The sequence below is a fragment of the Salmo trutta genome, chromosome 12, assembly GCF_901001165.1.
Source record: "Salmo trutta chromosome 12, fSalTru1.1, whole genome shotgun sequence".
In the NCBI taxonomy this organism is placed as follows: Eukaryota; Metazoa; Chordata; class Actinopteri; order Salmoniformes; family Salmonidae; genus Salmo; species Salmo trutta.
Window position 1 is genome coordinate 95,517,419 of NC_042968.1, and position 24,025 is coordinate 95,541,443.

At 49.0% G+C, this 24,025-nt stretch overlaps 1 protein-coding gene across 1 annotated transcript in view; it reads right to left on the reverse strand.

Annotated features, from left to right (window-relative positions):
* Positions 1-1,655: 1,655 nt before the first annotated feature.
* tmem135 (transmembrane protein 135) overlaps positions 1,656-24,025 on the reverse strand; it is a 42,748-nt gene continuing 20,378 nt past the window's right edge. Inside the window, exons 3-14 of the mRNA XM_029770405.1 lie at positions 23,865-23,957; positions 23,355-23,388; positions 23,156-23,221; positions 22,220-22,308; positions 19,554-19,721; positions 19,210-19,279; positions 11,323-11,490; positions 4,605-4,668; positions 3,739-3,815; positions 3,494-3,592; positions 2,545-2,612; positions 1,656-2,167 (exon numbers count right to left, since the gene is read on the reverse strand). Of these exons, the coding sequence (XP_029626265.1) occupies positions 2,059-2,167; positions 2,545-2,612; positions 3,494-3,592; positions 3,739-3,815; positions 4,605-4,668; positions 11,323-11,490; positions 19,210-19,279; positions 19,554-19,721; positions 22,220-22,308; positions 23,156-23,221; positions 23,355-23,388; positions 23,865-23,957 (1,105 nt within the window). The 3' untranslated portion in view covers positions 1,656-2,058. The remainder of the gene's footprint in view (positions 2,168-2,544; positions 2,613-3,493; positions 3,593-3,738; positions 3,816-4,604; positions 4,669-11,322; positions 11,491-19,209; positions 19,280-19,553; positions 19,722-22,219; positions 22,309-23,155; positions 23,222-23,354; positions 23,389-23,864; positions 23,958-24,025) is intronic.

Genomic DNA, 24,025 nt, shown 5'->3' on the forward strand with positions numbered 1-24,025 from the left:
GCTTACTGCATTCGTTGTTGTTTTTTTACTAAACACTACGTTAAATAACTCCTCTATATCTGACTGGGTAAATAACTCCTCTATATCCGCCTGGGTAAATAACTCCTCTATATCCGCCTGGGTAAATAACTCCTCTATATCTGACTGGGTAAATAACTCCTCTATATCCGACTGGGTAAATAACTCCTCTATATCTGACTGGGTAAATAACTCCTCTATATCTGACTGGGTAAATAACTCCTCTATATCCGACTGGGTAAATAACTCCTCTATATCTGACTGGGTAAATAACTCCTCTATATCTGACTGGGTAAATAACCTGATATAGAAAAAGGGACTTGGGCCTCGACTCGGACTTGACGTTTAGTGACTCGACCACATCACTGCTAAATAGTATAAGTTATGATTAATACACAGTATGCCGTTTTAGTAAGTAGTACGCAAGCCACATTTGGGACACGGCCAGTGTAACCCCAGAAGGTTGGTTTCCACAACAGAACACCAAGACAACAGCTAGAAAACCGTCCAGTAAACTCCCCCTCCCCACCTTAACTCAGTGACCCAAATCAAGCCCTAGCCCCTTCCCCCTAGCCCCTTCCCCCTAGCCCCTTCCCCCTAGCCCCTTTCCCCTAGCCCCTTTCCCCTAGCCCCTTCCCCCTAGCCCCTTTCCCCTTAGCCTCTTCCCCCTAGCCCGGGCTAGCCCCTTCCCCCTAGCCCCTTCCCCCTAGCCTCTTTCCCCTAGCCTCTTCCCCCTAGCCTCTTCCCCCTAGCCTCTTCCCCCTAGCCTCTTCCCCCTATCCTCTTCCCCCTAGCCTCTTGCCCCTAGCCTCTTCCCCCTAGCCTCTTCCCCCTAGCCTCTTCCCCCTAGCCTCTTTCCCCTAGCCTCTTTCCCCTAGCCCCTAGCCTCTTTCCCCTAGCCTCTTCCCCCTAGCCTCTTCCCCCTAGCCCCTTCCCCCTAGCCTCTTCCCCCTAGCCTCTTTCCCCTAGCCTCTTTCCCCTAGCCCCTAGCCTCTTTCCCCTAGCCTCTTCCCCCTAGCCTCTTCCCCCTAGCCTCTTCCCCCTAGCCCCTTCCCCCTAGCCCCTTCCCCCTAGCCTCTTCCCCCTAGCCTCTTTCCCCTAGCCTCTTTCCCCTAGCCTCTTTCCCCTAGCCCCTAGCCTCTTTCCCCTAGCCTCTTGCCCCTAGCCTCTTGCCCCTAGCCTCTTCCCCCTAGCCTCTTCCCCTAGCCCCTTCCCCCTAGCCCGGGCTAGCCCCTTCCCCCTAGCCTCTTCCCCCTAGCCTCTTCCCCCTAGCCTCTTCCCCCTATCCTCTTCCCCCTATCCTCTTCCCCCTAGCCTCTTCCCCCTAGCCTCTTCCCCCTAGCCCCTAGCCTCTTTCCCCTAGCCTCTTCCCCCTAGCCTCTTCCCCCTAGCCTCTTCCCCCTAGCCTCTTCCCCCTAGCCTCTTCCCCTTAGCCTCTTCCCCCTAGCCCCTTCCCCCTAGCCCCTTCCCCCTAGCCCCTTCCCCCTAGCCTCTTCCCCCTAGCCCCTTCCCCCTAGCCTCTTCCCCCTAGCCTCTTCCCCCTAGCCTCTTCCCCCTAGCCTCTTTCCCCTAGCCTCTTTCCCCTAGCCTCTATTCTCCAGGGCAGATCTGAGAGCATATTGGATAGGTTTAAGCCCTATTGCTCATATTAAATCAACTCAGATATCCAGACTTCTACCGACGAGGGCAGTTTCCCAAAACCTTCTCCCTTCACCACATTACATACAATATCATCTGCCCTCTAACGGGTTGAACAGCCTTAAGACAGCCTTATGAAGTGTCCTCACACAGACATAGGTTTCTTAGAGAGAGCCAATGTGTTCCCTATGTAGTGCACTATCCTACGCAGGCCCCTGATCAAAAGTAGTGCACTCTATAGGAAACAGGGCGCCATTTAGGACTCTCCCCTCCCCCCACTCTGGCTGACCCCCTGACCTTTAACAGTGTGGGGTCAACCCAGAGCGATGTTCTGTCCAGGGGTCGGGGTGGCGTAACGGGGGTCAGGGTGGCGTAACGGGGGTCAGGGTGGCGTAACGGGGGTCAGGGTCGGGGTGGCGTAACGGGGGTCCAGTTGGGCATGAATCCATGGAAGTCTCTGGAGGCCTGAGTCCCAAACACATCCAGCACTCTCCTGTTCATAAAAGCAAACCTGTAGAGGGAGAGAGAGAGGGAGGGGTTTTAGTCACCAACACACCCCCAACCACACCCACCCAACGACACCCCCACCAGACCTGGGTAGTATGAGTGTATTTTAGTATCTGGTATTTAAATGCATAGGAGTGTATTTCAAAATACATAAAAATATTAAACTTCTTGTATTTTCAAATAAAATATATCTGAATATATATCAAATGTATGTGAAAGAAACTGGAAAAGTATTTGAACCCAGATCTGACACACAGATAGTGTGTGCTATAGCTTGGAAAATAAATAAAAGTGACTCAGGACGACAACATAACGATGTCTGCTCTCCTAAAGGAGTTAAACCCGCTTGATGTTTTGTTTCTAACTAACAAGTAGACACACCTGCCCTTGGTCAGCCTGAGGAGAAACTTCCAGTAGGAGGGTCTCAGATTCTGCACCTCCATCACCGCCTAGGACAGAGAGAGCCAGAGCGCGAGAGAGAGAGCCAGAGCGCGAGAGAGAGAGCCAGAGCGCGAGAGAGAGAGCCAGAGCGCGAGAGAGAGAGCCAGAGCGCGAGAGAGAGAGCCAGAGCGCGAGAGAGAGAGCCAGAGCGCGAGAGAGAGAGCCAGAGCGCGAGAGAGAGAGCCAGAGCGCGAGAGAGAGAGCCAGAGCGCGAGAGAGAGAGCCAGAGCGCGAGAGAGAGAGCCAGAGCGCGAGAGAGAGAGCCAGAGCGCGAGAGAGAGAGCCAGAGCGCGAGAGAGAGAGCCAGAGCGCGAGAGAGAGAGCCAGAGCGCGAGAGAGAGAGCCAGAGCGCGAGAGAGAGAGCCAGAGCGCGAGAGAGAGAGCCAGAGCGCGAGAGAGAGAGCCAGAGCGCGAGAGAGAGAGCCAGAGCGCGAGAGAGAGAGCCAGAGCGCGAGAGAGAGAGCCAGAGCGCGAGAGAGAGAGCCAGAGCGCGAGAGAGAGCCAGAGCGCGAGAGAGAGAGCCAGAGCGCGAGAGAGAGAGCCAGAGCGCGAGAGAGAGAGCCAGAGCGCGAGAGAGAGAGCCAGAGCGCGAGAGAGAGAGCCAGAGCGCGAGAGAGAGAGACAGAGCGCGAGAGAGAGAGACAGAGCGCGAGAGAGACAGACAGAGCGCGAGAGAGACAGACAGAGCGCGAGAGAGAGAGACAGAGCGCGAGAGAGAGACAGAGCGCGAGAGACAGAGAGAGCCAGAGCGAGAGAGAGAGAGACAGAGAGAGAGACAGACAGAGAAAGGGTCAGCACTGAACAGTGTGTGTGTGTGTGTGTGTGTGTGTGTGTGTGTGTGTGTGTGTGTGTGTGTGTGTGTGTGTGTGTGTGTGTGTGTGTCTCTTACAGCCTGGAAGCAGATTGCAGTAGATATGGCGTAGATAATGGTGTCAGCCTGGGAGAAGTAGGGGAGGTGGCCCGTCTCAATGCCTTTAAAGTACATGGTCTGGAGAGGGACACAGCAGTACAATAAAGATATGTGGTTTTCATCTGACACACATCTGAAACGGTAGTATAATTTCCTACAATAACACAGGTTCTTTGTGAATGTGTCCAGGGGAATGTGAAATGGGACACAGACACAGACCTCACCTCCACTAGCTTGGAGAACAGGTACATGGAGATTGTTGTGCTTTTGTAGAAGAACATGGACATGCCAGCCAGGAACCCTAGAGAGAGAGAGAGAGATCAAGATGGAGGGAGGGAGAGAGTAAGAGGGAGAGAGAAAGCGAGAGGAGTCAGAGAAAGAGGGAAAGAGGAGGGAAAGAGAGAAAGAGGAGGGGGAGAGAGAAAGAGGAGGGGGAGAGAGAAAGAGGAGAGATGGAGAGAAAGAGGAGGGGGAGAGAGAAAGAGGAGGGGGAGAGAGAAAGAGGAGGGGGAGAGAGAAAGAGGAGAGATGGAGAGAAAGAGGAGGGGGAGAGAGAAAGAGGAGGGGGAGAGAGAAAGAGGAGGGGGAGAGAGAAAGAGGAGGGGGAGAGAGAAAGAGGAGAGAGAGAGTGAAAGCGAGAGGAGGCAGAGAAAGAGGGAAAGAGAGAGAAAGAGGAGGGGGAGAGAGAAAGAGGAGAGAGAGAGTGAAAGCGAGAGGAGGCAGAGAAAGAGGGAAAGAGAGAGAAAGAGGGGGAGAGAGAAAGAGGAGAGAGAGAGTGAAAGCGAGAGGAGGCAGAGAAAGAGGGAAAGAGAGAGAAAGAGGAGGGGGAGAGAGAAAGAGGAGGGGGAGAGAGAAAGAGGAGGGGGAGAGAGAAAGAGGAGGGGGAGAGAGAAAGAGGAGGGGGAGAGAGAAAGAGGAGGCGGAGAGAGAAAGAGGAGAGATGGAGAGAAAGAGGGAAAGAGAGAAAGAGGAGATTCAAATGGGACAAAAACAGAAATGAATGCATTGCTGGACTCTAACCGATGACTAGCTGATTGGACAGTGGCAAGACTTACAGCTAGCTGATTGGACACGGGAAAGACTGACCTACCCGCTATAAGAGCGTGGAGCTCGTCATCAAGGTTACGCACCCAACGCAGCAAGCAGCTGGTCCCCTGGGAGAGAGAGAGAGAGAGAGTAGTTCATATCAGAGAGAAAGAGAAGGAGAGAATATATGTACCTTAGGACCCTAGAAATGATAGAGAAGAAGAAGAAGGAGAGGGATTATATACAGTGTTGGGGGTAACATGTTACAGGCATCCCTTCCTAACTCAGTTGCCGGAGAGGAAGGAAACCGCTCAGGGATTTTCACCATGAGCCCAATGGTGATTTTAAAACAGTTAGAGTTTAATGGCTGTGATAGGAGAGAACTGAGGATGGACCAACAACATTGTAGTTACTCCACAATACTAATGTAAAAGAAGGAAGCCTGTACAGAATAAAAAATATTCCAAAACATGCATCCTGTTTGCAATAAGGCACTAAAGTAAAACTGCAAAAAAAATGTGGCAGAGAAATTAACTTTCTGTCCTGAATACAAAGTGGTATGTTTGGGGTCAATCCAACACATCACTGAGAACCACACTTCATATGTTCAAACTGTCCAAGATGGAGGACAACCTATCCTGGCAGACCTGATGGGTCCTTGAGGCAAATTTGTTCAGCGTGAGGAAAGACACCTACAAAACAAAGTTTCAAGTCTCTAGGTCAAACGGGGTGGTGGATATGAGGGTTTAAGTGAGACTGCTTATAACAGAGCCACCTACAGGCCAATCGGCGCCACCTACAGTCGGAGCCACCTGCAGGCCAATCGGCGCCACCTGCAGGCCAATCGGCGCCACCTACAGGCCAATCGGCGCCACCTACAGGCCAATCGGCGCCACCTACAGGCCAATCGGCGCCACCTACAGGCCTGTAGGTGGCGCCGATTGGCCTGTAGGTGGCGCCGATTGGCCTGTAGGTGGCGCCGATTGGCCTGTAGGTGGCGCCGATTGGCCTGTAGGTGGCGCCGATTGGCCTGTAGGTGGCGCCGATTGGCCTGTAGGTGGCACCACCTACAGGCCAATCGGCACCACCTACAGGCCAATCGGCACCACCTACAGGCCAATCGGCACCACCTACAGGCCAATCGGCACCACCTACAGGCCAATCGGCACCACCTAACAGGCCAATCGGCACCACCTACAGGCCAATCGGCACCACCTAACAGGCCAATCGGCACCACCTACAGGCCAATCGGCACCACCTAACAGGCCAATCGGCACCACCTAACAGGCCAATCGGCACCACCTAACAGGCCAATCGGCACCACCTAACAGGCCAATCGGCACCACCTAACAGGCCAATCGGCACCACCTAACAGGCCAATCGGCACCACCTACAGGCCAATCGGCACCACCTACAGGCCAATCGGCACCACCTACAGGCCAATCGGCGCCACCTACAGGCCAATCGGCGCCACCTACAGGCCAATCGGCGCCACCTACAGGCCAATCGGCGCCACCTACAGGCCAATCGGCGCCACCTAACAGGCCAATCGGCGCCACCTAACAGGCCAATCGGCACCACCTACAGGCCAATCGGCACCACCTAACAGGCCAATCGGCACCACCTAACAGGCCAATCGGCACCACCTAACAGGCCAATCGGCACCACCTAACAGGCCAATCGGCACCACCTAACAGGCCAATCGGCACCACCTAACAGGCCAATCGGCACCACCTAACAGGCCAATCGGCACCACCTAACAGGCCAATCGGCACCACCTACAGGCCAATCGGCACCACCTAACAGGCCAATCGGCACCACCTACAGGCCAATCGGCACCACCTACAGGCCAATCGGCACCACCTACAGGCCAATCGGCACCACCTAACAGGCCAATCGGCGCCACCTAACAGGCCAATCGGCGCCACCTAACAGGCCAATCGGCACCACCTAACAGGCCAATCGGCGCCACCTAACAGGCCAATCGGCACCACCTACAGGCCAATCGGCGCCACCTAACAGGCCAATCGGCACCACCTACAGGCCAATCGGCACCACCTACAGGCCAATCGGCACCACCTACAGGCCAATCGGCACCACCTACAGGCCAATCGGCACCACCTACAGACCAATCGGCACCACCTACAGGCCAATCGGCACCACCTACAGGCCAATCGGCACCACCTACAGGCCAATCGGCACCACCTACAGGCCAATCGGCACCACCTACAGGCCAATCGGCACCACCTACAGGCCAATCGGCACCACCTACAGGCCAATCGGCACCACCTACAGGCCAATCGGCACCACCTACAGGCCAATCGGCACCACCTACAGGCCAATCGGCGCCACCTAACAGGCCAATCGGCACCACCTACAGGCCAATCAGCACCACCTACAGGCCAATCAGCACCACCTACAGGCCAATCGGCGCCACCTAACAGGCCAATCGGCGCCACCTACAGGCCAATCGGCACCACCTACAGGCCAATCGGCGCCACCTAACAGGCCAATCGGCACCACCTACAGGCCAATCGGCGCCACCTAACAGGCCAATCAGCACCACCTACAGGCCAATCGGCACCACCTACAGGCCAATCGGCACCACCTACAGGCCAATCGGCACCACCTACAGGCCAATCGGCACCACCTACAGCACCACCTAACAGGCCAATCGGCACCACCTACAGGCCAATCGGCGCCACCTAACAGGCCAATCGGCACCACCTACAGGCCAATCGGCACCACCTAACAGGCCAATCGGCACCACCTACAGGCCAATCGGCACCACCTAACAGGCCAATCGGCACCACCTACAGGCCAATCGGCACCACCTAACAGGCCAATCGGCACCACCTAACAGGCCAATCGGCACCACCTAACAGGCCAATCGGCACCACCTAACAGGCCAATCGGCACCACCTAACAGGCCAATCGGCACCACCTAACAGGCCAATCGGCACCACCTACAGGCCAATCGGCACCACCTACAGGCCAATCGGCACCACCTACAGGCCAATCGGCGCCACCTAACAGGCCAATCGGCGCCACCTACAGGCCAATCGGCGCCACCTAACAGGCCAATCGGCACCACCTACAGGCCAATCGGCACCACCTAACAGGCCAATCGGCACCACCTACAGGCCAATCGGCACCACCTAACAGGCCAATCGGCACCACCTACAGGCCAATCGGCACCACCTAACAGGCCAATCGGCACCACCTAACAGGCCAATCGGCACCACCTAACAGGCCAATCGGCACCACCTAACAGGCCAATCGGCACCACCTAACAGGCCAATCGGCACCACCTACAGGCCAATCGGCACCACCTACAGGCCAATCGGCACCACCTACAGGCCAATCGGCACCACCTACAGGCCAATCAGCGCCACCTAACAGGCCAATCAGCGCCACCTACAGGCCAATCGGCGCCACCTACAGGCCAATCGGCACCACCTACAGGCCAATCGGCGCCACCTAACAGGCCAATCGGCGCCACCTAACAGGCCAATCGGCGCCACCTAACAGGCCAATCGGCACCACCTAACAGGCCAATCGGCACCACCTACAGGCCAATCGGCACCACCTAACAGGCCAATCGGCACCACCTAACAGGCCAATCGGCACCACCTAACAGGCCAATCGGCGCCACCTACAGGCCAATCGGCGCCACCTACAGGCCAATCGGCACCACCTAACAGGCCAATCGGCGCCACCTAACAGGCCAATCGGCGCCACCTACAGGCCAATCGGCACCACCTAACAGGCCAATCGGCACCACCTAACAGGCCAATCGGCGCCACCTACAGGCCAATCGGCACCACCTAACAGGCCAATCGGCACCACCTAACAGGCCAATCGGCGCCACCTACAGGCCAATCGGCACCACCTAACAGGCCAATCGGCGCCACCTACAGGCCAATCGGCGCCACCTACAGGCCAATCGGCGCCACCTACAGGCCAATCGGCGCCACCTACAGGCCAATCAGCACCACCTAACAGGCCAATCGGCACCACCTAACAGGCCAATCGGCACCACCTAACAGGCCAATCGGCACCACCTAACAGGCCAATCGGCACCACCTAACAGGCCAATCGGCACCACCTACAGGCCAATCGGCACCACCTACAGGCCAATCGGCACCACCTAACAGGCCAATCGGCACCACCTACAGGCCAATCGGCGCCACCTAACAGGCCAATCGGCACCACCTACAGGCCAATCGGCACCACCTACAGGCCAATCGGCACCACCTACAGGCCAATCGGCACCACCTACAGGCCAATCGGCACCACCTAACAGGCCAATCGGCACCACCTACAGGCCAATCGGCACCACCTAACAGGCCAATCGGCACCACCTAACAGGCCAATCGGCACCACCTAACAGGCCAATCGGCACCACCTAACAGGCCAATCGGCACCACCTACAGGCCAATCGGCACCACCTACAGGCCAATCGGCACCACCTACAGGCCAATCAGCACCACCTACAGGCCAATCAGCACCACCTACAGGCCAATCAGCACCACCTAACAGGCCAATCAGCACCACCTACAGGCCAATCAGCACCACCTAACAGGCCAATCGGCACCACCTACAGGCCAATCGGCGCCACCTACAGGCCAATCGGCGCCACCTACAGGCCAATCGGCGCCACCTAACAGGCCAATCAGCACCACCTAACAGGCCAATCAGCACCACCTACAGGCCAATCGGCACCACCTAACAGGCCAATCAGCACCACCTAACAGGCCAATCGGCACCACCTAACAGGCCAATCGGCACCACCTACAGGCCAATCGGCACCACCTAACAGGCCAATCGGCACCACCTACAGGCCAATCAGCACCACCTACAGGCCAATCAGCACCACCTACAGGCCAATCGGCGCCACCTAACAGGCCAATCGGCGCCACCTACAGGCCAATCGGCACCACCTACAGGCCAATCGGCGCCACCTAACAGGCCAATCGGCACCACCTACAGGCCAATCGGCGCCACCTAACAGGCCAATCGGCACCACCTACAGGCCAATCGGCACCACCTACAGGCCAATCGGCACCACCTACAGGCCAATCGGCGCCACCTACAGGCCAATCGGCGCCACCTACAGGCCAATCGGCGCCACCTACAGGCCAATCGGCGCCACCTACAGGCCAATCGGCACCACCTACAGGCCAATCGGCACCACCTACAGGCCAATCGGCACCACCTACAGGCCAATCGGCCAATCGGCACCACCTACAGGCCAATCGGCACCACCTACAGGCCAATCGGCACCACCTACAGGCCAATCGGCACCACCTACAGGCCAATCGGCACCACCTAACAGGCCAATCGGCACCACCTACAGGCCAATCAGCACCACCTACAGGCCAATCGGCACCACCTACAGGCCAATCAGCACCACCTACAGACCAATCGGCACCACCTACAGGCCAATCGGCACCACCTAACAGGCCAATCGGCACCACCTAACAGGCCAATCGGCACCACCTAACAGGCCAATCGGCACCACCTAACAGGCCAATCGGCACCACCTAACAGGCCAATCGGCACCACCTAACAGGCCAATCGGCACCACCTAACAGGCCAATCGGCACCACCTAACAGGCCAATCGGCACCACCTAACAGGCCAATCGGCACCACCTAACAGGCCAATCAGAGCCATTATTTTTTTACCCAGTTACTCATGGCCTGTAGTTTCTGTGTGCCAAACTAGAAAAGTTATTAGATCATGAAAAGTGTTACCAAACTCTGCTTGAGTTATTAGATCATGAAAAGTGTTACCAAACTCTGCTTGAGTTATTAGATCATGAAAAGTGTTACCAAACTCTGCTTGAGTTATTAGATCATGAAAAGTGTTACCAAACTCTGCTTGAGTTATTAGATCATGAAAAGTGTTACCAAACTCTGCTTGAGTTATTAGATCATGAAAAGTGTTACCAAACTCTGCTTGAGTTATTAGATCATGAAAAGTGTTACCAAACTCTGCTTGAGTTATTAGATCATGAAAAGTGTTACCAAACTCTGCTTGAGTTATTAGATCATGAAAAGTGTTACCAAACTCTGCTTGAGTTATTAGATCATGAAAAGTGTTACCAAACTCTGCTTGAGTTATTAGATCATGAAAAGTGTTACCAAACTCTGCTTGAGTTATTAGATCATGAAAAGTGTTACCAAACTCTGCTTGAGTTATTAGATCATGAAAAGTGTTACCAAACTCTGCTTGAGTTATTAGATCATGAAAAGTGTTACCAAACTCTGCTTGAGTTATTAGATCATGAAAAGTGTTACCAAACTCTGCTTGAGTTATTAGATCATGAAAAGTGTTACCAAACTCTGCTTGAGTTATTAGATCATGAAAAGTGTTACCAAACTCTGCTTGAGTTATTAGATCATGAAAAGTGTTACCAAACTCTGCTTGAGTTATTAGATCATGAAAAGTGTTACCAAACTCTGCTTGAGTTATTAGATCATGAAAAGTGTTACCAAACTCTGCTTGAGTTATTAGATCATGAAAAGTGTTACCAAACTCTGCTTGAGTTATTAGATCATGAAAAGTGTTACCAAACTCTGCTTGAGTTATTAGATCATGTCAAGCAAAGAGATGAAAAGAGTAAGAACAGGTTTCAGAATAACAGCGGTGAACCTCTAACTGGTAGTGCAACTCATTACGTTTCCCAGGGAGAAATACGTCATTAGTTAAAAGAGTAATACGCAATATGACTTTTGTTTAAAGTAACTAAATCCCAACACTGAATCTAGCGTTTACCTTGTATATAGAGACGAAGGACCCGAGGAAAGCCCCGAGCTGGAAGTTCTCTTTGTTGTAGAAGAGAGAGGGGAGGCAGGACGGCTTCGTGAAGACCTGGCGGAACGCTGCCGGAACCTTCAGACAACACTGGATCAGGTAGCCCACACTGAACATACGGATGAAGCCCTGGAAACATTAATATAACATTATTATAACGTCGTTATAACCTTCAGACAACACTGGATCAGGTAACCCACACTGAACATACGGATGAAGCTCTGGAAACATTAATATAACATTATTATAACGTCGCTATAACATGTTATAACCTTCAGACAACACTGGATCAGGTAGCCATGGAAACCACATTAATACAATACGATTTCAGTTTCTAAACTGAGACATCACCAGACTTCTGGGAACGCTTGTGAAGCCGACAAGGACGACCAGGCAGACCAGGCCGACCAGGACGACCGACCAGGCAGACCAGGACGACCGACCAGGCAGACCAGGACGGCCGACCAGGCAGACCAGGACGACCAGGCAGACCAGGACGACCAGGCAGACCAGGACGGGATTTGGTGTTAAAGAAGTCACATGAGAAAAAGTAAAACATTCTTCCTTAGTTGTTCATTTTCTCCAAATATAAAAGGCGCATCCAAGATTGGAGCCGATGTCTTCAATAGTTGAACATATTAATACTCCAGCATTGTTTTCATTTTAATTTTTAAAAAATGACTATATGGAAGGAGTGTCTTGACAGCCTGCACAGTTCAGCACGAGACAAACAGACTAGATGACGTGTTTCCGCGTACGAGCTTAGCTAACCAACGTCGCCTAAGAGCATGATCGGGGGTTTCTATTGGAGAAGCAGTTTCTGCCCATCTTCATACTGTACCGTCTTTGACAATATAATTTATTGACCATTTACATGGAAATTCATTTTGTGAAGTCAACATACAAATAACACCAAGATAATACACTATAAATCAGGGCTGTCAAACAATAAAACATTTAAAAGAGAATCGAGGTGATCACATGGTATTCTGTTTCAATGTTAAAAAAAAAAAAACATGACAAAATATTTTGATTACCGTATACACAAAACCATAATAAGAAAATAACAGATCAGACAGGTCAGAGTTCATGATAGCAGAGCTATGAGACCTAGCCTAGGATACCGATCCATGTTGTTCAATATGAAGGCCATTCCATGTGAGAAAATGCCAAGAAACTGAAGAGCTCGTACAACGCAGTATAGGCAGAGTTGCAAAGAAAAAGCCATATCTCAGACTGGCCAATAAAAATAAAAGATTAAAATGTGCAAAAAGAACACAGACACTGGACAGAGGAACTCTGCCTAGAAGGCCAGCATCCCGGAGTCGCCTCTTCACTGTTGACGTTTAACTGGTGTTTGTTGAGGACTTGTGAGGCGTCTGTTTCTCAAACTAGACACTCTAATGTACTTGTCCTCTTGCTCAGTTGTGCCCCTGGGGCCTCCCAGTCCTCTTTCTATTCTGGTTAGAGCCAGTTTGCGCTGTTCTGTGAAGGGAGTAGCACACAGCGTTGTACGAGATCTTCAGTTTCTTGGCAATTTCTCTCATGGAATAGCCTTCATTTCTCAGAACAAGAATAGACTGACGAGTTTCAGAAGAAAGGGCTTTGTTTCTGGCCATTTTGAACCTGTAATGGAACTCACAAATGCTGATGCTCCAGATACTCAACTAGTCTAAAGAAGGCCAGTTTTATTATAGCCTCTCTACTGTATATAGCCTCTCTACTGTATATAGCCTCACTACTGTATATAGCCTCTACTGTATATAGCCTCTACTGTATATAGCCTCTCCTGTATATAGCCTCTCCTGTATATAGCCTCTCTACTGTATATAGCCTCTCTACTGTATATAGCCTCTCTACTGTATATAGCCTCTCTACTGTATATAGCCTCTCTACTGTATATAGCCTCTCTACTGTATATAACCTCTACTGTATATAGCCTCTCTACTGTATATAGCCTCTCTACTGTATATAGCCTCTCTACTGTATATAGCCTCTCTACTGTATATAACCTCTACTGTATATAGCCTCTCTACTGTATATAACCTCTACTGTATATAGCCTCTCTACTGTATATAGCCTCTCTACTGTATATAGCCTCTCTACTGTATATAGCCTCTCCTGTATGTAGCCTCTCTACTGTATGTAGCCTCTCTCCTGTATATAGCCTCTCTCCTGTATATAGCCTCTCTCCTGTATATAGCCTCTCTCCTGTATATAGCCTCTACTGTATATAGCCTCTCTACTGTATATAGCCCCTCTACTGTATATAGCCCCTCTACTGTATATAGCCCCTCTACTGTATATAGCCCCTCTCCTGTATATAGCCCCTCTCCTGTATATAGCCCCTCTCCTGTATATAGCCCCTCTCCTGTATATAGCCCCTCTCCTGTATATAGCCCCTCTCCTGTATATAGCCCCTCTCCTGTATATAGCCCCTCTCCTGTATATAGCCCCTCTCCTGTATATAGCCCCTCTCCTGTATATAGCCCCTCTCCTGTATATAGCCCCTCTCCTGTATATAGCCCCTCTCCTGTATATAGCCCCTCTCCTGTATATAGCCCCGCTACTGTATATAGCCCCTCTACTGTATATAGCCCCTCTACTGTATATAGCCCCTCTACTGTATATAGCCCCTCTACTGTATATAGCCCCTCTACTGTATATAGCCCCTCTACTGTATATAGCCCCTCTACTGTATATAGCCCCTCTACTGTATATAGCCCCTCTACTGTATATAGCCCCTCTACTGTATATAGCCCCTCTACTGTATATAGCCCCTCTACTGTATATAGCCCCTCTCCTGTATATAGCCTCTCTCCTGTATATAGCCTCTCTCCTGTATATAGCCTCTCTCCTGTATATAGCCTCTCTCCTGTATATAGCCTCTCTCCTGTATATAGCCTCTCTCCTGTATATAGCCTCTCTACTGTATATAGCCTCTACTGTATATAGCCTCTACTGTATATAGCCTCTCCTGTATATAGCCTCTCCTGTATATAGCCTCTCCTGTATATAGCCTCTCCTGTATATAGCCTCTCCTGTATATAGCCTCTCCTGTATATAGCCTCTCCTGTATATAGCCTCTCCTGTATATAGCCTCTCTACTGTATATAGCCTCTCTACTGTATATAGCCTCTCTACTGTATATAGCCTCTCCTGTATATAGCCTCTACTGTATATAGCCTCTACTGTATATAGCCTCTCTACTGTATATAGCCTCTCTACTGTATATAGCCTCTCTACTGTATATAGCCTCTCTACTGTATATAGCCTCTCTACTGTATATAGCCTCTCTACTGTATATAGCCTCTCTACTGTATATAGCCTCTACTGTATATAGCCTCTACTGTATATAGCCTCTACTGTATATAACCTCTACTGTATATAACCTCTACTGTATATAACCTCTACTGTATATAGCCTCTACTGTATATAGCCTCTACTGTATATAGCCTCTACTGTATATAGCCTCTACTGTATATAGCCTCTCTACTGTATATAGCCTCTCTACTGTATATAGCCTCTCTACTGTATATAGCCTCTCTACTGTATATAGCCTCTCTACTGTATATAGCCTCTCTACTGTATATAGCCTCTCTACTGTATATAGCCTCTCTACTGTATATAGCCTCTCTACTGTATATAGCCTCTCTACTGTATATAGCCTCTCTACTGTATATAGCCTCTCTACTGTATATAGCCTCTCTACTGTATATAGCCCCACTACTGTATATAGCCCCACTACTGTATATAGCCCCTCTACTGTATATAGCCCCTCTACTGTATATAGCCCCTCTACTGTATATAGCCTCTCTACTGTATATAGCCTCTACTGTATATAGCCTCTACTGTATATAGCCTCTACTGTATATAGCCTCTCTACTGTATATAGCCTCACTACTGTATATAGCCCCTCTACTGTATATAGCCCCTCTACTGTATATAGCCCCTCTACTGTATATAGCCCCTCTACTGTATATAGCCCCTCTACTGTATATAGCCCCTCTACTGTATATAGCCTCTCTACTGTATATAGCCTCTCTACTGTATATAGCCCCTCTACTGTATATAGCCTCTCTACTGTATATAGCCTCTCTACTGTATATAACCTCTACTGTATATAACCTCTCTACTGTATATAACCTCTCTACTGTTGGTTAGAGCCTGTAAGTAAGCATTTCACTGTGAGGTCTACTACACCTGTTGTATTCAGCATTTCACTGAGGTCTACTACACCTGTTGTATTCAGCATTTCACTGTGAGGTCTACTACACCTGTTGTATTCAGCATTTCACTGTGAGGTCTACTACACCTGTTGTATTCAGCATTTCACTGTGAGGTCTACTACACCTGTTGTATTCAGCATTTCACTGTGAGGTCTACTACACCTGTTGTATTCAGCATTTCACTGTGAGGTCTACTACACCTGTTGTATTCAGCATTTCACTGTGAGGTCTACTACACCTGTTATATTCAGCATTTCACTGTAAGGTCTACTACACCTGTTGTATTCAGCATTTCACTGTGAGGTCTACTACACCTGTTGTATTCAGCATTTCACTGTAAGGTCTACTACACCTGTTGTATTAAGCATTTCACTGTGAGGTCTACTACACCTGTTGTATTCAGCATTTCACTGTGAGGTCTACTACACCTGTTGTATTCAGCATTTCACTGTAAGGTCTACTACACCTGTTGTATTCAGCATTTCACTGTAAGGTCTACTACACCTGTTGTATTCAGCATTTCACTGTAAAGTCTACTACACCTGTTGTATTCAGCATTTCACTGTAAGGTCTACCTACACCTGTTGTATTCAGCATTTCACTGTGAGGTCTACTACACCTGTTGTATTCAGCATTTCACTGTGAGGTCTACTACACCTGTTGTATTCAGCATTTCACTGTGAGGTCTACTACACCTGTTGTATTCAGCATTTCACTGTGAGGTCTACTACACCTGTTGTATTCAGCATTTCACTGTGAGGTCTACTACACCTGTTGTATTCAGCATTTCACTGTGAGGTCTACTACACCTGTTGTATTCAGCATTTCACTGTGAGGTCTACTACACCTGTTGTATTCAGCATTTCACTGTAAGGTCTACTACACCTGTTGTATTCAGCATTTCACTGTAAGGTCTACTACACCTGTTGTATTCAGCATTTCACTGTAAGGTCTACTACACCTGTTGTATTCAGCATTTCACTGTAAGGTCTACAACACCTGTTGTATTCAGCATTTCACTGTAAGGTCTACAACACCTGTTGTATTCAGCATTTCACTGTGAGGTCTACTACACCTGTTGTATTCAGCATTTCACTGTGAGGTCTACTACACCTGTTGTATTCAGCATTTCACTGTGAGGTCTACTACACCTGTTGTATTCAGCATTTCACTGTGAGGTCTACCTACACCTGTTGTATTCAGCATTTCACTGTAAGGTCTACACCTGTTGTATTCAGCATTTCACTGTGAGGTCTACTACACCTGTTGTATTCGGCATTTCACTGTGAGGTCTACTACACCTGTTGTATTCAGCATTTCACTGTAAGGTCTACCTACACCTGTTGTATTCAGCATTTCACTGTGAGGTCTACCTACACCTGTTGTATTCAGCATTTCACTGTGAGGTCTACTACACCTGTTGTATTCAGCATTTCACTGTGAGGTCTACTACACCTGTTGTATTCAGCATTTCACTGTGAGGTCTACACATGTTGTATTAAGCATTTCACTGTGAGGTCTACACCTGTTGTATTTAGCATTTCACTGTAAGGTCTACTACACCTGTTGTATTCAGCATTTCACTGTGAGGTCTACCTACACCTGTTGTATTCAGCATTTCACTGTGAGGTCTACTACACCTGTTGTATTCAGCATTTCACTGTCAGGTCTACTACACCTGTTGTATTCAGCATTTCACTGTGAGGTCTACTACACCTGTTGTATTCAGCATTTCACTGTGAGGTCTACTACACCTGTTGTATTCAGCATTTCACTGTGAGGTCTACTACACCTGTTGTATTCAGCATTTCACTGTGAGGTCTACACCTGTTGTATTCAGCATTTCACTGTAAGGTCTACTACACCTGTTGTATTCAGCATTTCACTGTGAGGTCTACACCTGTTGTATTCAGCATTTCACTGTAAGGTCTACTACACCTGTTGTATTCAGCATTTCACTGTGAGGTCTACTACACCTGTTGTATTCAGCATTTCACTGTAAGGTCTACTACACCTGTTGTATTAAGCATTTCACTGTGAGGTCTACTACACCTGTTGTATTCAGCATTTCTCTGTAAGGTCTACTACACCTGTTGTATTCAGCATTTCACTGTGAGGTCTACTACACCTGTTATATTCAGCATTTCACTGTAAGGTCTACTACACCTGTTGTATTCAGCATTTCACTGTGAGGTCTACTACACCTGTTGTATTCGGCATTTCACTGTAAGGTCTACTACACCTGTTGTATTCAGCATTTCACTGTGAGGTCTACTACACCTGTTGTATTCAGCATTTCACTGTGAGGTCTACTACACCTGTTGTATTCGGCGCACGTGACAATTAAACTTTGATTTGATCAATTTGATGTTATTTTAAATTGACAAAAAAAATGTGATTTTCTTTCAAAAACAAGGACATTTTTTAAGTGACCCCAAACTTTTGAACAGTAGTGTAGATGAAAGGGAGGAGACAGGTTAAAGAAGGATTTTTAAGCCTTGAGTTATGGATTGTGTATGTGTTTCATTCAGAGGGTGAATGAGGCAAGATAAAAGACTTCAGTGCCTTTGAACGGGGGGTATGGTAGTAGGTGTCAAGCGTACCGGTTTGTGTCAAGAACTACAACGCTGCTGGGTTTTTCACACTCAGCAGTTTTCTGTGTGTATCAAGAATGATCTACCACCCAAAGGACATCCAGACAACTTGACACAACTGTGGGAAGCATTGGAGTCAACATGGGCCAGCATCCCTGTGGAACGCTTTAGACACCTTGTGGAGTCCATGCCCCGACAAAATGAGGCTGAGGGCAAGGGGGGGGGGGGGGGGCACCTTAATGTTTTGTACATTCAGTGTACAGTGCTGTGAAATTGCTTGTAACTCCTCCCAGACTCATGGGCATCATCAATGTTTATTCTGAGGACCTCAGAGAGCTCTTTTGGTCTTGGCATAATGTGTTACCACACACCTGTATGTTTAAGACCAAACCAGACCCAGTTTCTGATCTTCATGGAAGGCTGGACCCTACCAAACCAGACCCAGTTTCTGATCTTCATGGAAGGCTGGACCCTACCAAACCAGACCCAGTTTCCTATCTTCATGGAAGGCTGGACCCTACCAAACCAGACCCAGTTTCTGATCTTCATGGAAGGCTGGACCCTACCAAACCAGACCCAGTTTCTGATCTTCATGGAAGGCTGGACCCTACCAAACCAGACCCAGTTTCTGATCTTCATGGAAGGCTGGACCCTACCAAACCAGACCCAGTTTCCTATCTTCATGGAAGGCTGGACCCTACCAAACCAGACCCAGTTTCTGATCTTCATGGAAGGCTGGACCCTCCAAGTTACTCTCCAATGATTCCTATCACCTATTTTGGTGCACCTGATTCTATGATAAAGGTAGGGGTGTACAAACCTGCATTTCTACATAAATGATTGCAAAGTGTATTTGTTAAATTAGGTTTTCTTTACTGTCAATCGTGTTGAAATGATGATCAAATATCCATGTCCAAAAAATACTTTTCAAGGGATGTTTTTCCTTCCTCACAGCACCTGACAGGTATCTCACCTTGACGCAGTAGGCTATGCAGTTGTCCTGGTAGTGTTTACAGGTATCTCACCTTGACGCAGTAGGCTATGCAGTTGTCCTGGTAGTGTTTACAGCATCTATGTCTGGGTCCATGCTTGCATCTGGAGACAAACAACACGGTCACAACTCTGTGTGTGTGTAAACGTTACTGTGTGTGTGTGTGTGAGTGCTTGCTTGTAAATGTTACTGTGTGTGTGTGTGTGTGTGCTTGCAAATGTTACTGTGTGTGTGTGTGTGTGTGTGTGCTTGCTTGTAAATGTTACTGTGTGTGTGTGTGTGTGTGTGTGTGTGTGTGTGTGTGTGTGTGTGTGTGTGTGTGTGTGTGTGCGTGCGTGCGTGCCTGTGTATAAACGTTGCTGTGCGTGTTGTCCTCACATAGATTCTAGCAGTCTCCTGGTGAGGGTGATGAGGGACTTCCTGCCAGATGCGGGGCTTCCTATTGACCTCTGTGACTCTGTGTTGACGGATGTGTCCGGGGGTTGTGGAAAGCTGTGCTCGGACAGGTTGGAGTGCGTTGGAATCTCCTCCTTCCCAACGATGAACCTTTGGGAGGAAAGCAATCATCACAACGGCACAGATATAGCATATATAGATAAACACTTCCTCTAACCTCTAGCTGTAACGGTAATAGTACGCAAGTATAAACACCATGGGACCACGCAGCCGTCATACCGCTCAGGAAGGAGATGCGTTCTGTCTCCTAGAGATGAACATGCTTTGGTGCGAAAAGTGCAAATATATCCCAGAACAACAGCAAAGGACCTTGTGAAGATGCTGGAGGAAACAGGTACAAAAGTATCTATATCCACAGTAAAACGAGTCCTATATTGACATAATCTGAAAGGCCGCTCAGCAAGGAAGAAGCCACTGCTCCAAAACCACCATAAAAAAAAGCCAGTCTACGGTTTGCAACTAGATATGGGGACAAAGATTGTACTTTTTGGAGAAATGTCCTCTGGTCTGATGAAACAAAAATGGAACTGTTTGGCCATAATGACCATCGTTATGTTTGGAGGAAAAAGGGGGAGGCTTGCAAGCCAAAGAACACCATCCCAACAGTGAAGCACGGGGGTGGCAGCATCATGTTGTGGGGGTGCTTTGCTGCAGGAGGGACTGGTGCACTTCACAAAATAGATGGCATCATGAGGCAGGGAAATTATGTGGATATATTGAAGCAACATCTCAAGACATCAGTCAGGAAGTTAAAGCTTGGTCGCAAATGGGTCTTCCAAATGGACAGTGACCCCAAACATACTTCCAAAGTTGTGGCAAAATGGCTTAAGAACAACAAAGTCAAGGTATTGGAGTGGCCATCACAAAGCCCTGACCTCAATCCCATAGAAAATTTGTGGGAAGAACTGAAAAAGCGTGTGCGAGCAAGGAGGCCTACAAACCTGACTCAGTTACACCAGCTCTGTAAGGAGGAATGGGCCAAAATTCACCCAACTTATTGTGAGAAGCTTGTGGAAGGCTACCTGAAACGTTTGACCCAAGTTAAACAATTAAAAGGCAATGCTACCAAATACTAATTGAGTGTATGTAAACTTCTGACCCACTGGGAATGTGATGAAAGAAATAAAAGCTGAAATAAATCATTCTCTCTACTATTATTCTGACATTTCACATTCTTAAAATAAAGTGGTGATCCTAACTGACCTAAGACAGGGAATTTTTACTCAGATTAAATGTCAGGAATTGTGAAAAATTGAGTTGAAATGTATTTGGCTAAGGTGTATTTAAACTTCCAACTTCAACTGTATATCATATATAGATAAACACTTCCCCTAACCTCTAGCTATAACGGTCAGGACAGATCAGGTAGATATATAATATATAGATAAACACTTCCCCTAACCTCTAGCTATAACGGTCAGGACAGATCAGGTAGATATATAATATATAGATAAACACTTCCCCTAACCTCTAGCTGTAACGGTCAGATCAGGTAGATATATAACATATAGATAAACACTTCCCCTAACCTCTAGCTGTAACGGTCAGATCAGGTAGATATATAACATATAGATAAACACTTCCCCTAACCTCTAGCTGTAACGGTCAGGACAGATCAGGTAGATATATAATATATAGATAAACACTTCCCCTAACCTCTAGCTGTAACGGTCAGGAGAGATCAGGTAGATATATAATATATAGATAAACACTTCCCCTAACCTCTAGCTATAACGGTCAGGAGAGATCAGGTAGATATATAACATATAGATAAACACTTCCCCTAACCTCTAGCTGTAACGGTCAGGACAGATCAGGTAGATATATAACATATAGATAAACACTTCCCCTAACCTCTAGCTGTAACGGTCAGGACAGATCAGGTAGATGTATAATATATAGATAAACACTTCCCCTAACCTCTAGCTGTAACGGTCAGGACAGATCAGGTAGATATATAATATATAGATAAACACTTCCCCTGACCTCTAGCTATAACGGTCAGGACAGATCAGGTAGATATATAATATATAGATAAACACTTCCCCTGACCTCTAGCTATAACGGTCAGGACAGATCAGGTAGATATATAATATATAGATAAACACTTCCCCTAACCTCTAGCTGTAACGGTCAGGAGAGATCAGGTAGATATATAATATATAGATAAACACTTCCCCTAACCTCTAGCTGTAACGGTCAGGACAGATCAGGTAGATATATAATATATAGACAGTGTGTGCCTCTTGCTAGCTTTCACTCAAATGGTGAGGGACTGAAGCTCATTGGCTGGAATTCAAAGTGGCAGGGGGCTGGCCCCCCAACCTTACAGTACATCACCGTGTGTGTAGATTCCATGAATAGGGAAAATGGCGCTGCACGGCTTTCAGTAAACAGTTACTTTCAAACCAGGAAGTTTGTGGTTAATTGAGGTGAAACAGTAATTCTGCTCATAGACTATGTATGTATGTATGAACTACACATTGGTAAATCCAGCCCAAAGCTGGAGGTTTAAAAAAAGAAATACTGCCGAATTCACCACTAGACACATGCTAAATCCCAAACCAGTTTCATATAGAACCCTTTACTTCAGCGCTGAGAAAGAGAATCCTTTCAGTCCATCTTTACTCCTGAAGAAGAACATGTAGAGAGACGCTGTCATACAGAACAGCAGAACCTGGAGAGAGAGAGAGGGTGAGAGAGAGGGTGAGAGAGAGTGAGAGAGAGACAGAGAGAGAGAGAGAGAGAGAGAGAGAGAGAGAGAGAGAGAGAGAGAGAGACAGAGAGAGAGAGAGAGAGAGAGAGAGAGAGAGAGAGAGAGAGAGAGACAGAGAGAGACAGAGAGAGAGAGAGAGAGAGAGAGAGAGAGAGAGAGAGAGAGAGAGAGAGAGAGAGAGAGAGAGAGAGAGAGAGAGACAGAGAGAGAGAGAGAGAGAGAGTGAGAGAGAGAGAGAGAGGGTGAGAGATTAAAATAATGACACATCCCTCACACTTTCTATCCTCCTCCTCCTCCCTCCCTCCATCCTCCTCCATCCCCCTCCATCCTCCCTCCCCATCCATCCATCCATCATCCTCCTCCTCCCTCCCTCCCTCCTCCATCCCCCTCCATCCATCCTCCCTCCCTCCCTCCCCCTCCATCCATCCTCCCTCCCTCCCTCCCCCTCCATCCATCCTCCCTCCCTCCCTCCCCCTCCATCCATCCTCCCTCCCTCCCCCTCCATCCATCCTCCCCCTCCCCTTCTATCCATCCATCCTCCCCCTCTATCCATCCATCCTCCCCCTCTATCCATCCATCCTCCCCCTCTATCCATCCATCCTCCCCCTCTATCCATCCTCCCCCTCCCCCTCTATCCATCCTCCCCCTCCCCCTCTATCCATCCTCCCCCTCTATCCATCCTCCCCCTCTATCCATCCTCCCCCTCTATCCATCCCTCCCCCTCTATCCATCCCTCCCCCTCTATCCATCCCTCCCCCTCCCTCCATCCCTCCCCCTCCCTCCATCCCTCCCCCTCCCTCCATCCTACCTCCCCGTGTTTGAGAGGGTTGACGATGCCTCGTGTGACAGCCATACGGAACAAGGTCTCTGTCGCCTAGGAAACAAAACACACGCACAAACAATAGCTATTCACATGTATGTCTGCCTGTCCGTCCGTCCGCCCACCCACATTCCCATCATACGATCTCGGCGTAACAGCAGGGCTGTAACAAGTACATGTCTCTTACCAGGTTGGCCATGTAGATCGTCAGCAGGCCTCTCCTACAAGAAAACATACATCAATAATAATGATTAAACCTGTGGATAGAAGACAGAAAACAGGGGAGGAGAAGAGAAAAGAGGGGAGAGGAGAGGGGAGGAGAGGGGAGGAGAAGAGAAAAGAGGGGAGAGGAAAGAACAGGAGAAAAGGGGAGAGAGAGGAGAGGGGAGGAGAGGGGAGGAGAGGGGAGGAGAGAAAAGGGGAAGAGAGGAGACAGGAAAAGGGAAGAGAGGAGGGGGAGGAGGAGAGGGGAAAAGGGAAGAGGGGGAGAGGGGAAAAGGGAAGAGAGGGGAAAGTGGAAGAGAGGGGAAAGTGGAAGAGAGGGGAGGGAGAGAGGGGGGAAGAGAGGAGAGGAGGGGAGAGGGGAGGAGAGGGGAAAAGGGAAGAGGGGAGGAGAGGGGAAAAGGGAAGAGGGGAGGAGAGGGGAAAAGGGAAGAGAGGGGAGGAGAGAAAATGGGAGGGGAGAAAAGAGGTTTACCTGCTCTTGCGTTCCATGAGGATAGAGATGTAAGAGGCAGGTAGAGCTGCTCCGAAGCCAGCTGACCAGGACGTGAAGCCACCCAGCAGTCTCCTAACACACACCAAACAAGATAACAACATATCTCAAGTCTTATCTGAACCTGCCTGGTACCATCTAGT